Source organism: Pristis pectinata, chromosome 7 (genome assembly GCF_009764475.1).
Source record: "Pristis pectinata isolate sPriPec2 chromosome 7, sPriPec2.1.pri, whole genome shotgun sequence".
Taxonomy (NCBI): domain Eukaryota; kingdom Metazoa; phylum Chordata; class Chondrichthyes; order Rhinopristiformes; family Pristidae; genus Pristis; species Pristis pectinata.
This window is the reverse complement of record NC_067411.1, coordinates 49,776,431-49,790,047: the sequence shown is the minus strand read 5'-3', so window position 1 is coordinate 49,790,047 and position 13,617 is coordinate 49,776,431. Positions and strand designations below refer to the sequence as shown.

Genomic DNA, 13,617 nt, shown 5'->3' with positions numbered 1-13,617 from the left:
TTCCCATGACCTTGTGGAAAGTCTTACTGAAGGCAATGCACCACGTGTGCTTCCTTATCAACACATTAAGTCACATCCTTGAAAAGTGTAATCAAATTAGTCAGTCCAGATGAAGGGTCTTGATCTGAAACATAGACTGTTCACTTAGATGCTGTCTGATCCACTGAGTTCCTCCAACACTTTGTGTGTTGTTAGTCAGACAGAATGTTCTCTTAACAAAGCCGTGCCAGTTTATTTCCGATGAATCTTTCCTCTCCAAGTACAGATTAATCCTGTGCTTCAGAATCTTCTAATAATTTCCCTACCACTGATATTAGTCTCATTGACTGCAATTACCTGGCTTATCCTTAATGCCCTTCTTGAATAAATGTAGCATATTAGTTAATCTGCACTCAGCTGTAACCAGAGAAGATTTGAAAATGTCTGCCATATCCCTGGCAATCTCTTCCCTTGCCTTCCAGAGCATCCTGGAATACATTTCATCAGGTCCTGGGGATTTATCTGGTTTAAGCACAATAAACCATCTAATATGTCTTCCTTGTCAATGGTAAATATTTTGTAGATTTCCACCATGTCACTCCCTGAATTCACAATGTCCTTCTCCACAGTGAACACAGCTAAGAAATAATCATTTAAGACTTTACCTAAATCCTTTGGCTCCACATATGGACTTTCCTTTGCTCTCTAATGGGCCTTGCTCTTTCCATGGTTATCTTCTGACCCCTAATATACCTGTAAAATGCTTTGCAATTTTCATAATATTGGCTGCCAGTGATACCTTGTGCACCCTCCTCAGTCTCCTAAGTTTTTTTTAAGTATTAACCTACACTTTGTACCCTCCGTAAAGTCTCTCCTGTTTTCAGTTCTCTATACTTGCCTTAAACTACATTTCTTTCTTTCTCCAATCCTCAATATCCCTTGACATCAAAGGTTCCTTGGAATTGTTGCCCTTCCCATTCACCCTCACAGGAACATGCTGGCCCTGAACTCTCACAATGTCATCCTTGAATAACTCCCAGTGGCACCTTCAAGTACCTGCTCCCAGTCCAGGTTTGCGGGTCCGATCTTTTGTCCTTAATAATTACAAAGATCTGGTCTTTCTCTTTGAAATGCTGTCCTATTGACACTTCGTCCACTTGCCTAGCTACATTCCCTGGCTACATCCAGTACTGCCCCTTCTCTGGTAGCACTACCAATGTACTGGCTCAAAAAAATTCCAGGAGGCACTTCAAAAATTCCACCCCCTCTAAATCCCTCGCACTAAGGTGATCCCAGTTAATGCTGGGAAGTTGAAATATCCTATTATTTTTATACTTCTCTGTGATTTACCTTCAGATCTGCTCTGTGACTGTTTGGAAGCCAGTTGTACAGCCCCAGCAAAGTGATTGCCTCCTTTTTGTTTCTAAGCTGCACCTCCCTCCCTCCATAGTGTATCTCCCTACATCCACCCTGTCAAGCCCTATAAGAATTAAGATATCTTTATTAGTCACATGTACATCAAAACACACAGTGAAATGCATCTTCTGTATTGAGTGTTCTGGGGGCAGCCCGCAAGTGTCGCCATGCTTCAGGCGCCAACATTAGCTTCCGGCACTAACCGCTACGCTACTGTGCCTGCCCCTATTTCAATGAGATCGCCTTTCAAGAGGGTATGCCATTTGTCTTTTTAACCTCAGTTTGAAGGTCAAATCTATGTCCCAGGAATCAATCTGATGAACTTTCTTTGCAAACCTTCTATCACAAGTATATACTTCCTTAGTTAAGGAGACCATGCTTGCAAACAGTAATCCAGCTGTGATCTCACCTTAATCCTTTATAATTACAGTAAGATACCTTTTGTGTTCATATCCTCTTGCAGTAAAGGCCAATATACAGCTTGCTGGGCCTAAACATTAACTTTCAGTGAATCATGTACAAGGGTACCTAGAACCTTCGGAACACCTGTTATTTACTGCCTTTTCGTCCTATTAATTTTTCCAATATTTGTTTTTAAATAATGCTCATTCTTTGAGATCCTCCAATCAGTTCTAGAGTATTTATTGTTCCACTATTTCCAGGATGTCTTTTGTCTCTTGTGGATATAAACATAAAATAGTTGTTTAATTTCTCTGTTGTATCCTTATTCCCCAATTTCATTTTTTCCTGCCTCAGTCTGGAAAATCTACAATAACGTTAGTTAATTTTTTTCCTTTTTATGTATGCTTCTACAGTCTGCTCTTATGTTTCTTGCTAGCCTGCTCTCGCATTTAACTCACTTTCCTACCACCAAACTCCTTTGCTGAATTGTGACCTTTTTCCCCCAATTGTAAATTGGTAAATTGGTTTATCATGTCACATGTACTGAGGTGGAGCGAAAAGCTTTGTTTTGCATGACATCCATACAGATCATTTCATCGCATCAGTGCATCGAGGTAGTACAGGGGAAAACAATAACAGAATGCAGAATGAAGTGTTACAGCTGGGGAATTAGCTCAAATGGTAGAGCGCTCGCTTAGCATGCAAGAGGTAGCGGGATTAATGCCCGCATTCTCCATTCCTCTTTTATGGGCAGCACGGTAGCGTAGCAGTTAGCGCGATGCTATTACAGCGCCAGCGATCGGGGTTCAATTCCTGTCGCTGTCTGTAAGGAGTTTGTACGTTCTCCTATGTCTGCGTGGGTTTCCTCCCACATTGCAAAAGACGTACGGGTAGGTTAATTTGGGTTTAAAATGGGCAGCGCAGACTCGTTGGGTCAGAAGGGCCTGTTACCACGCTGTAAATAAAATTTAGAATTTAGAATTTTAGTTACAGAGAAAGTGCAGTGCAGGTAGACAATAAGGTGCAAGGCCATAACGAGGTAGATTGTGAAGTCAAGAGTCTATCTTATCGTACTATGGTACCAGTCAGTAGTATTATAACAGTGGGATAGAAGCTGTCCTTGAGCCTGATGTTACGTGCTTTCAGACTTTTGCCCGATGGGAGAGGGGAAATGAGAAAATGTCCAGGGTGGGTGGGGTCTTTGATTATGCTGGCTGCTTTACCGAGGCAGCGAGAAGTATAGACAGGGTCCATGGAGGGGAGGCTGGTTTCTGTGGCCTACTGCTCAGTAATCCCCAGGCTTACTGCTCTTTTAGCCTTATCATAAGTCTTTATCTCTTGATCAAATACTGTCTCTAACTTCTTTTGACAGCCATGGCTGGACCACTTTTCCTGTTGGGAATTTTACAAGGGATGCAAATTACTTGTAAACTCCCAATTAATTATTTAAATATTAGCTGTTGCTCATTTTTTTGTCATATTTCTAATGTAATTTCCCAGCCTACCGTTGTCGACCTACTCCTCGTGCCCATGTAGTTTCTTTATTCAGATTCAAAATTTTTGTTTCATTTGGAACTAAATCATTTTCAATTTTTATGTCATGCACTATCATATTGTGATCACTGTTCCCTTAAAGCCCCTTCACTACCAGATCATTGACTAAGCCTTTCTAATTACACAATACTTTACCCCTGCTGGTTCCTCAATGTGCTAATCTACTAAACCATAATCTAAACACTCTGTGAATTCGATTTTCACAATATATCAGCTGACTTGGTTTATCCGGTCTATATTTAGAAAAAAAGTCCCATGTGATATTACATTTCTTTCGCTTTGTGCATCCAGCATTATTATTACTGTTTGCAGGTCTATAGACAATTCCAATAATGTTTTCTCCCCTTTGGTATTTCTTATCACTACCCAAACTGATTCTTCTACTCTGATTTTTGAACTAAGATCCTTTCTCTCTACTGTCTTTATCTCATTCTTTCATATCAGGGCTACCGTGCTCCTATTCCATTTTTCTGGTCTTCTCTAAAAGTTGTATTCTTTAATTCCCAACCTTGGTCACTTTGCAATCTGTGTAATGTCTGTTAGATTGCAGCTATTACTTCTATTTGTGTCATTACTTCACCTATCTTGTTATGAATGCTGCGTGCATATAGATAAAGAGTCTTTAATTTTGCTCTTTTTACTCATTTTCCCTGCTGAGACTCTATGTCTGTCCATCCATTCCTGACAGACCCTGGTTATCATTATCCATGTTCTGTCCTATTTCCATCCATTCCCATATACTGCAGCTTCGACACATCATCTGCTCTCCATACCTGTGTTAAAATAATGTCTTAAATTAATCAATTTATTTAATTCTGTCACCATCATCCTAACCCCTCTGAAGTCCCTTACTCACCAAAACCCCTACTGACCAAAGTCCATAATATATGGATACAGGTCACAGAGGATGCCATGCCAACAGCATGCTGTGTTTTTAGTTGGCCCTATAGATTTATTTTACCACTACTTCAGATTCACCTGCCTTCAATTAACCAGTTCTAACCAGTTCCCCAATGACTGGGAGACTAAAGGGACTTGTTTACCACCTTATATCATTGCAGTTTTAAACTACAAGTTTAAGAGAGTTGAATTGTAAGATTAGAATGAATACATTTTGAAAATGAAAATGGTATCACCACATTACTCACTGAAACCAAGTCCGCACTAACAGATGTGAATTACAGACACCTGGTAAGAAGTGTACATAATGCAGTAACTGGCACATCTTGTAAGTACGAATTTGAAACCTTCACTGCAGGCATCAATTGTAAGTATAAACCACAGGCATATGTTTCCCCTAGCATGTTGAAACTACAGGCGCAAAGCTTGGTCAGAGGATAGGTTCTAAGAAACACTATAATGGAGAGAAGTGACATAAAGAGTCATCAAAGTTTAGGGCAGGAGTCCGAGAGCTTGGGGAAGCAGCTGGATACCAGGAGGACTGTGAACACAGTGACGAGAAGGTTAAACCTGAGGCATTGCCTCACCAGGAGATAATATAGGTCACCAAGCATTGGGTCCATGGCTGAAAGGCTGGGGATTAATGTACAGCCAGCAGGGCCCTGGATGCACTTGCACTTCATTAACCCAACACATCACCTGCTCTGCCAAGGACTTTCTTAATCCATGTTTCCCCAGATTCCTACATTGAAATTTAGCTCTAAGAGTAAGGAGATAATTGTGTAAACCCAGCATTATAAAGTTCATAGAACAACCCAGCATTTCAGATCAAATTAAAATTTCTAGCAGAATTTTTGTGTTTCTTAAAATAGGAAACTTTGTTTCCTTCTCTAGTTCCTGCTATTTGTTTATTCAATGGAATTCTCAGCACATTGCATGAGGTAGTTTGTTTTTAAAGATCCATTTTCATTGCTCTGGACTAGTGAACTAATTTACTCCTATTATTGGATTTATTAGATCTAACCAGGAAATTTAAAAGTAATAATTTTAAGAAGTGCAGAATTCTGATGGAATGAATTAGAGAAATAATTAAGAAGACTGAAACATGATTGTATGACACAAAGTTTGATATAAACCAACAGCACCAGAAATAAAAATAGTTTTTGTTTTGTGCCTTAGGTTGTCCTGTTAAAGGATTTCCGAAGCCTGGCATCAGCTGGTTACACAATGGCAAACCCATAAGCATGGGATTAGGTCCAGGCCAAGTCCTAGCTTTACAACAGATCCTCCAAATACCAAATATCACTAAAGGACTCCAAGGAGATTACAGCTGTCGAGCTCAGAATGAAGCTGGAACTCTCACACTAAAGGTGACAGTGGAGATAGCAGGTATGTTACCAAATAAAAGGATAATGATGTAAGGTGTAAGTTCACCCATGAACTTGTAGGGATTGGATTTCCAATACATTGCCTCAGAGCTGAGAAGCAATTTCCATCTGTTCTTCACCTAACCCAGAGATCTCTCTACCCATTGACCAACTCCACCCATTACTGTAAATAACATATGAAGCCTGTAGCAGAGAAGGCAGCAGGCAATGTGTAGACAGGTGATAATGACCAGAAAATGTGTTTCAGGATGATGGTGCTGGTTTCCACCTCCATCTTGGGGAAGATGCAAGAGCAGGCAAGCCACAGCAGTTTTCCTCCTTCACACGGGCAACGGTCTATCAAGCTGTAATCATGGCAGTCTTTCACTTCACTTCCCAGATCAAAATAGTGTGTGAAATGACTGAGAAGAAAGGCTTGTGTTTGTAAAGCACCTTCAGTGTACTCAGGAAATGTTTACCATCTAATGAACTTCAAAGTGGATAAATACGTCATTTGGTTCGAGTGATGAGAGGGTCTGATACAGCTTGGAGAATAAGGCTAGACATGGGGTTGAGGAACAGAGGGCTGTGTTGTGTTTCCTACAGCTGCCACACTAACTCCCTCACCCATATGTCATCAGTGCAGTTTGCCCTACAATTGTGCACATGGGCAGTGGTGCTGTTTTGGAACCCAACAGCATGAATGACCTGTATGCTAAACTTGTAGCAAAACCTGGTAAATCTTGCAGGACACAATGAACAATTCTGGATGCTATTTTATTGAAAGCATTTAGAAGCACTGAGGAAGGTTCAAATTAGAATGATGGAATGATGCTGGAACTGAGTGATTATAAGGAAGGATCTCCGACCTGAAGCATTGACTCTGTTTCTCTTTCCACAGATGCACCTGACCTGCTGAGTATTTCCAGCATTTTCTGTTTTTGTTTTAGATTTCCAGCATCTGCAGTTTTTTTGACTTTCTGGAAGTGTGTGATTCTGCCTGATTGACTATGCTAGGATTGGTCATGTGGGTGGTCCTTATAATTACAAACAACTTGATGGGGTAGACAATACGGATGATGATAGGAAAGACCAGAACCTGCTGCCTTGAATGAAATCAATCCAGTTAGGAACATCTTTTGTCCAGAGAGCAGCAAGAATGCAGAGCCTGCTATCAAAAGGATTAGACGTAAATGCCAGTATTTGCAGTCAAAGGGAGGATGGATAAACAAATGAGGGGAAAGGCACTAAAGGATGTGTTGATGCAACATTTGAAGAGGATTGGAGGAGGCTTCTGTGGGGTGCAAAGGCTAGAATGCAACTGTTGGGCCGAATAGTCTGTTCCTGAGCTGTAGACATTATGTAGTACTGTTGAAGCAGTAAATAATATATAACACCTGTTGTAGGGAAAAGCAGCAGACAATGAGCAGACAGGTGATAATGACCTGTTGGCTGAGGGATAAATATTGGGCTGCACAGCAGGGAGAACATGCCTGCTCTTCATCCAGTTATGCACTGGGATCTTTTATGAATATGTGAGAAAGCAGGTGAGGCCTCCGTTTAAGTAGGCCTGATAGACATCCATGGTTCTGAACTGCCTCAATGCTGCCATTCTAATAGTGCAGTGTTCTCTCCTGCAGTGTGGCAAGCCCTTAGAGCTGCCTCTCCAACAGTACCATCCTTCCTAGGTACAGCCCCTCCAATAATGCTATCTGACAGTGCTGCACTCCCTCAGTGCTGTCTACCTGACAGGGCACTACTTTCTAGGTATGGCACAGCACTTTCTCAACCCTGGCCCTCTGTCGGTGCTGAGCTCTCTCAGGGCTACAGTGGTGTGTCAATCTGGATTATGTTTAACAGCTAACATCGGCAGTACGATGCAAGAGCAAATGCTGTGTAAGCTTTGCTTAGTGAGTGGTACAGCCACTGCACTGTTACATCACCTGGGTATTGGTGCTTGGGTTTCACAGCTTCAATGTCCTCTGCAAGCAGACGTTAACTGGAGATTACAAGCAGGATTTCAGTTGTTCAGTAATTCTTTCTGCAGCTGCATGATTTTGTTTTAACTTACATAAACATTAATAAAATCGAGATATAACATTGATTGTTCAGACTCCAACTCCACTGCCTCTCAGTCCAAGTGATCAAATCCCATCCCAAGCATTGCTACTCTGTGTCTCTCAGATATGGACCAAAGGTATTGGTTGATTTGCATCGAAGCTAACCTCACTTAAAGCTCATAGTCCACATTCTATACTTTGATCAGAAACCCACATTAGTCATTAGAAACTGTAGATATCCTCAATGTTTTTTGAAAAAGATTCACTCAAAATGATGGGGCTAGATGGAGCTCCCCCTGCTCATTCCCTGTGCTATTCCCAACACCACACAGTCTTTGCACCCTAATGGGATCAGTCCAGCTCCAGACTTCACTGCTGTGGCAATCCAACCAAGAGTGATCCTCAAGCAGCCACTAGGCCAGACAAGTGCCGGGCCTCATCTCTGCAACCATCCCAAGAAGTGGAGTGGTAGGCAAGCAGCCTCTAGGTTGGTCATGTGCCAGGCATTGCTCCTGTGGCAGTCCTATGAGTGGAGCAGTCAGCAAGCAGCCACTAGGCATCAGACAGGAAATCCTAGAGCTCTGTCCCTGACTACCCTGATGGCCTTTGGAGGGATCACTCCTGTCAAAGGCCTATGAACACCTTTGATCATCAGAGACTTTTTATTTGAGTTCAAAATGATTGAAAATGAAAATTATTAAACGTATTACAAAACAATGAAAGCAGCTTTAATTGCAATAAATTCATTAAAAACATTAAGATTGAAATGAAATAAAGAGAAAAAATAAAATCTCTCATTGGGTTTTTTTCCATGACAATGGCAATGCCATTGAATGTTGAAGATAACTATCTGACATTAGAGATGGTCATTGCTTGGCACTTTTGTGGTGTGAATGTTAGTTGTCACTTACCAAGCCATGCCTGAATGTTGCCTTGGTCTGCTTCACTTATCTGAGCAGTGGCAACTCGAATTGAACATTGTGCAATCATAATCAAACATCCCCATTTCTGCCTTTATGATGGAAGGAAGGTCTTTAATGAAGCAGCTGAAGATGCTTGGGCCTGGGAAATCCTGCAGTGCTGTCCTGGGGCTGGTATAATTGACTTCCAACAACAACAATTATCTTCCTTTGTACGAGGTACAGCTCCAACACTGGGGTGTTTTTCTTTTGATGCCCGTTAACCTCAGTTTTGCAAGGGCTCCTTAATGCCACACTTGGTCAAATGCTGCCTTGCTGTTGAGAGCAGTCACTCTCACTTCATCACTGGACTTCAGTTCTTTCATCCATGTTTAGATGAAAACTGCGATGAAATCTGGAGCCAAGTGGTCCTGGCAAAAATCAAACTGCTTGATGAGCAGCCTATCAGTGAGAAAGTGTCACCTAATAGCATTGTCAATGACAGCTTCTGTGTCTTAGTTGATGTTGAGAGTAGATTTGCTGGGTGGTAATTAGCTTCTTTTTGTGGCTGATTCCATCACTGCAGTGCCATTGAATGCCATGAGGAAGCCGTTAGTCTCTCAATTTGTCACAATAGCCCTTGCCTGGCACTTTTTTGGCAACCGAACAGGTGACTAACTTTTGTGGGTCACCCTGCACATGCACAAGGGAGAATAGGAATCCACACACCAAAATATCTGGCTTTATTACTTTGATACTGACAACCTAGTCCTTGCGGTTAACTGGGCGAGAATGCAGCATCAGCAGTTTATTTGCAGACAACCAGAGAAGATGTGAATCATGGCTGCACAGCTGAGCTTTAGGCAAACAAAAACACTGAGCTGAAAACTTAATGTACAAAAAAACTACAATACAAACCAAATATTGTTGTAACAAATAGACAAGAGGGGAACGCAAAAGCAGTGTTCTTTGAGCTATTTTAGTACTTAGTACAGTGTTACTCTCACAGCAGTAAGATGCCTGACACCTGACTAACATCAGGAACTTCTCAAGTTCCTTTGTGGGAAGAAGTTTGTCTTTGGTCACCAATGCTAAACATGTGCAAGGATATTGGCTGCTCACATTCTGTTTCTTTGAAATCAATGGAGCCAAAAATATGGGAGGAGTATAGTTAATGATCAATACTTTTATACAGCGCCAAAAGTCAAACTTCTTCCCCTTAATACACAGTGAAGATTTCCAGAGGCAGTACTGGGATGACTAATTTGTTCTGGTAAATATTCAAATGGGTTCCACCTATTTTGCATTATTGCAACAATTTCACTTCTCTGTCTTTATGTGTTAGAGTATAAGTGGCTGATTGGCGGCCTGTTACCATGCTCAGCTCCATGTGGGAATAAAGGCTTGAAGTTTCCAAAGCTAAAGTGTCTGCAGGATAATGGCACTGAGGTTGACAAGTCTCACTGCAAGGGCAAGCTTCACCCAGACTTTCAGCCCATTGAATGTAACATAAGGGATTGTCCTCCAAGGTGAGTAATTCATCCCAAAGAGCTAAACACCAAGATATACTTTTATATCTTGTACATCTATACTTTTATATTTGTAGATTATTTTTTGTAGAAATAATCAAAAAACCATAATTAATGTGCATGTTCTAATATTGTAAACATTGTAATTGATCCTACCCCTGAAACACACCATTGGAGACAAATTATTTGTTTACCTTGGCACAGGTTGTATGAGGCCAGCTCAGAAACTGGCATGACTATGCATCATCTGCTGAAGACAGAATATGTAAATAGCCTGGAGTTCAGTGAGTTTGAGAGTGTGAGTAAGCAGAAGCATGTGTGAGTGAAGTGTGAATGAGTGAGTGAGTGAGCAAGAGTTTGAGTGAATAATTGTGAAAGAGTGAGTGAGGGTTTAAGAGTGTGAAATCATGCAGAAGAGTGTGGGAATAATTAATTCTGTTCCAGTGTAATAGACCACAGTTTTGCCCTTATAACTGGGGCACTTCTTGAGCTGAAAGCTGCGGCCATTGAGATCATATTAGAATTGAGAAAGAATTTAGAAAATGGAGAGAAGCTGAATTGACCACTTCAGGGTTAATGCTAATGCAGCTGCTCTGAACATCTGTAGTTATATTTTGTTTCATGTTGGCTCAGAGTTAATCATTCCCTGGACTCACTGGTTGAAGGGTCTGGTCAGGTGACCATTCACTAGGAGCTTTTTATTAAATTTAGTTATGAGAATTTTCCTGTAATTTTCTGTGAAATGCACCTATTAAATATACATTCTCCTGCATTACAAATTCAATGTAAATTCATGACTTAGTCAAAGAAATCAATATTTTACATCATACATTGGAAGTAATCAAACACCATGCATAGTAAGGTCAGTCTGAAGACAAGAAAGTTAACTGCGCAAGTCCTTCACTGCCTTGTATTTTCTCCTAACATTAATAGGTATTGTCATAAAGTCAGTCTACACAGAAAAAGGCCCTTCAGCCCACCATATCCATGCTATAGTATTCCCAACTGTACTATTCACATTTGCCAGCACTTGGTCAATAGCCTTTTACACCTTGACGATTGAATTGCTCATTTAGTGTCTCTGCCTTCACCATCGCGTCAGGCAGTGCATTCCAGATAGCAACCATGCTCTGGGTGAAAAATTCTTCCTCAAATTCCCTCTAATCCTCCTAACCTTACCATAAAACTATGCACTTCGGTTTTGGACGCCTCTACAATGGGGAAAGGTTTCTTACTATATGCCCCTCATAATTTTATATTTTTTTAGTTAGGTCCCCCTTCACCCTCCTCCTCTCCAAGGAACTTAAACCAGGATCCAATACATGGATCTAACTCCTCTTTCACAATTCATTCTTCATTAGATTACAAAATTTCATATTCTGGAGCATTCTAAGTAAGCAAAACTAAGAGCATTCATTGAAGTATTACCCAACAGTCTTCAAGCAGTGCTTGTCACAGAGTCATCCAGCATGAACAGGCCCTTCAGCCCACCATGTGCTTGCTGACCATCCAGTACCTATCCATACCAATCCCATTTTCCAGCACTCCTTCTATGCCATAATCTGATCAGGGTGCAGTTACCTAATCTCAGCTGCAGCAGTCAGGGTGAGCATCAATTTTTTGAAGTTAATTAATCCACTTTTGTTTACTAACCTGAATTTAGCAGTCATCGAACAAAAGCAACCTACTGATACATGGACTAGGATTTGTAAAAGTGGGAGATGCTACAGGAATCTGGGAATGGTATCCCAGCAGGAGTTGGCATCTTCAGGAGAGAGGGAGGAAGGCAAATTAGCAATGAATGAATGTTGGCCACACAGCAAGATGGGGTAATGTGACAGGCAAGCACTTCCTCAGATTCCAATAAGCTTTGCCTCAGATGGATACGGAAGTCTTTAAATGACTAAACAGTACAGTAGCTTATCAGATGGGGTGAATTGCTGAGCTGATGGAGAAAGAAGTTCCCACTAAATACCTTCGACAGAATAAGTAGGGGAGTGAGCCCAATGAATGGGAGCATGTGGTTTGCTCACCTGGCTATCAGGAAATCAAAGAGAGAAGTAGTTCGTAGATAAGCGTAGAGTCAGAGATTCAAACAAGGATTGCAATGTGGCTTGATGTGAAAGAAACTTTACTCTTGCAACATCCTTTTCTAGGTGGACTGTGACCAGCTGGTCCCCTTGTTCCCAGCTCTGCGGGGGAGGGACACGGAATCGACTGGTCAGTTGTCAGAAGGTAACAGCAGGTGGAATACTCATCGATCTGTTGCCTGGCTTCTGTGCTCAGTCGGGAAACAAACCACTGGATTCCCAGACCTGTGACAAGCAACTGTGCTCACAATGGGTTACATCAAACTGGAGCCAGGTTAGTACCAACTGAGTATAACATTGGGCTGAGTTTTGCAGTTGTAATGACAATAGAACTATTGGCACCTGCCATTGTTACAATGCGAGACTAACAGCAGCCAATAGTGCCCACACATGCACAGTACAACATGGAAATCCATGGGTTGCTGCCAGGGATTCACTGCTACTTCACAGGCTGTGCTCTTTGAAGCCATCTCCTGCAAAATCAGTGATCCTTTAGAATCTCGCCTTTTTATGCATTATTCGTGTTTTATGAAATAAAAATTATTATGCTTTATTGAATAAGGCATTGAACAGTCATGATAAACTGCCTTTCTGGCCCTGAAAAACTAAGTTTACATGTGTGGCATCTAATTCCCTCAAAATAATTATTTCAAAATTCCATGCTTTATAAAATAATAATAAGTATATTTTATTTTTAAAGTTTGTTTATGATATTGCAACTTCTACCCTAATCTAATCTTGTCCCAATCTTTATTTTCCTTTGTGTAAAATCTTTAAAAAGCTGGTTGAAAGCCTTTTACTTCCTGGTTTATGTCTACTTGAATTCTTCTATGTGATTGGCCAGATTGATGGATCACTGTTTTGAAGGCCAGCTATCCTCTATGGAAGGCAAATTATATTATAAAAGGGAAATTCATGTCATAGCTATGGAATCTCTCTGAGTCATTTTGTTTGAAGTCAGTGATGAGCCCTGTTGCTTCATAGCTAACCACAAAGACAGAGCTGATGTTAAAGATGATGCCAACAGACTTCTGGAAACAGTACAAAGTTAATTTATTTTAGATCAACCTTGTTCTCAAGTAGTGTTCTACCAAATTGAAATGTGTTTCCCTGGTGCTTTCTTAAATCATTGAACGAAGTTTATAATTTCATTTTGGTTTCATGGGCAACACATTCAAATGTCTCTACAAACTAGAATAGTTCAGGATGAAATCAGATGGATTAAGGCATTCCCTAAATCCCCCAGAAAGCTCACAGATCTGAGTTCCACAGATCTGAGTTCAGGCTTATATCGATCTTAATGCATTTGGCCTGAAGGGGTGGTAGAGGCAGAGACTTCTACAACATTTAAGTCATATCTGAGCAAGTACTAGAATCGACAAGATGTAGAAGGCTATTGAAAATGGGATTAGTGTAGATGG

The 13,617-nt window shown here is 40.9% G+C and overlaps 1 protein-coding gene across 4 annotated transcripts in view; it reads left to right on the top strand.

The window, feature by feature from the left end:
• Positions 1-13,617, top strand: part of LOC127572812 (ADAMTS-like protein 1) — a 480,850-nt gene that overhangs the window by 456,343 nt on the left and 10,890 nt on the right. For all 4 annotated transcript variants that reach the window (XM_052020448.1, XM_052020447.1, XM_052020449.1 and 1 more), the window contains 3 exons: positions 5,431-5,640; positions 9,923-10,106; positions 12,263-12,470. In XM_052020448.1, coding sequence (XP_051876408.1) covers positions 5,431-5,640; positions 9,923-10,106; positions 12,263-12,470 — 602 coding nt within the window. The remainder of the gene's footprint in view (positions 1-5,430; positions 5,641-9,922; positions 10,107-12,262; positions 12,471-13,617) is intronic.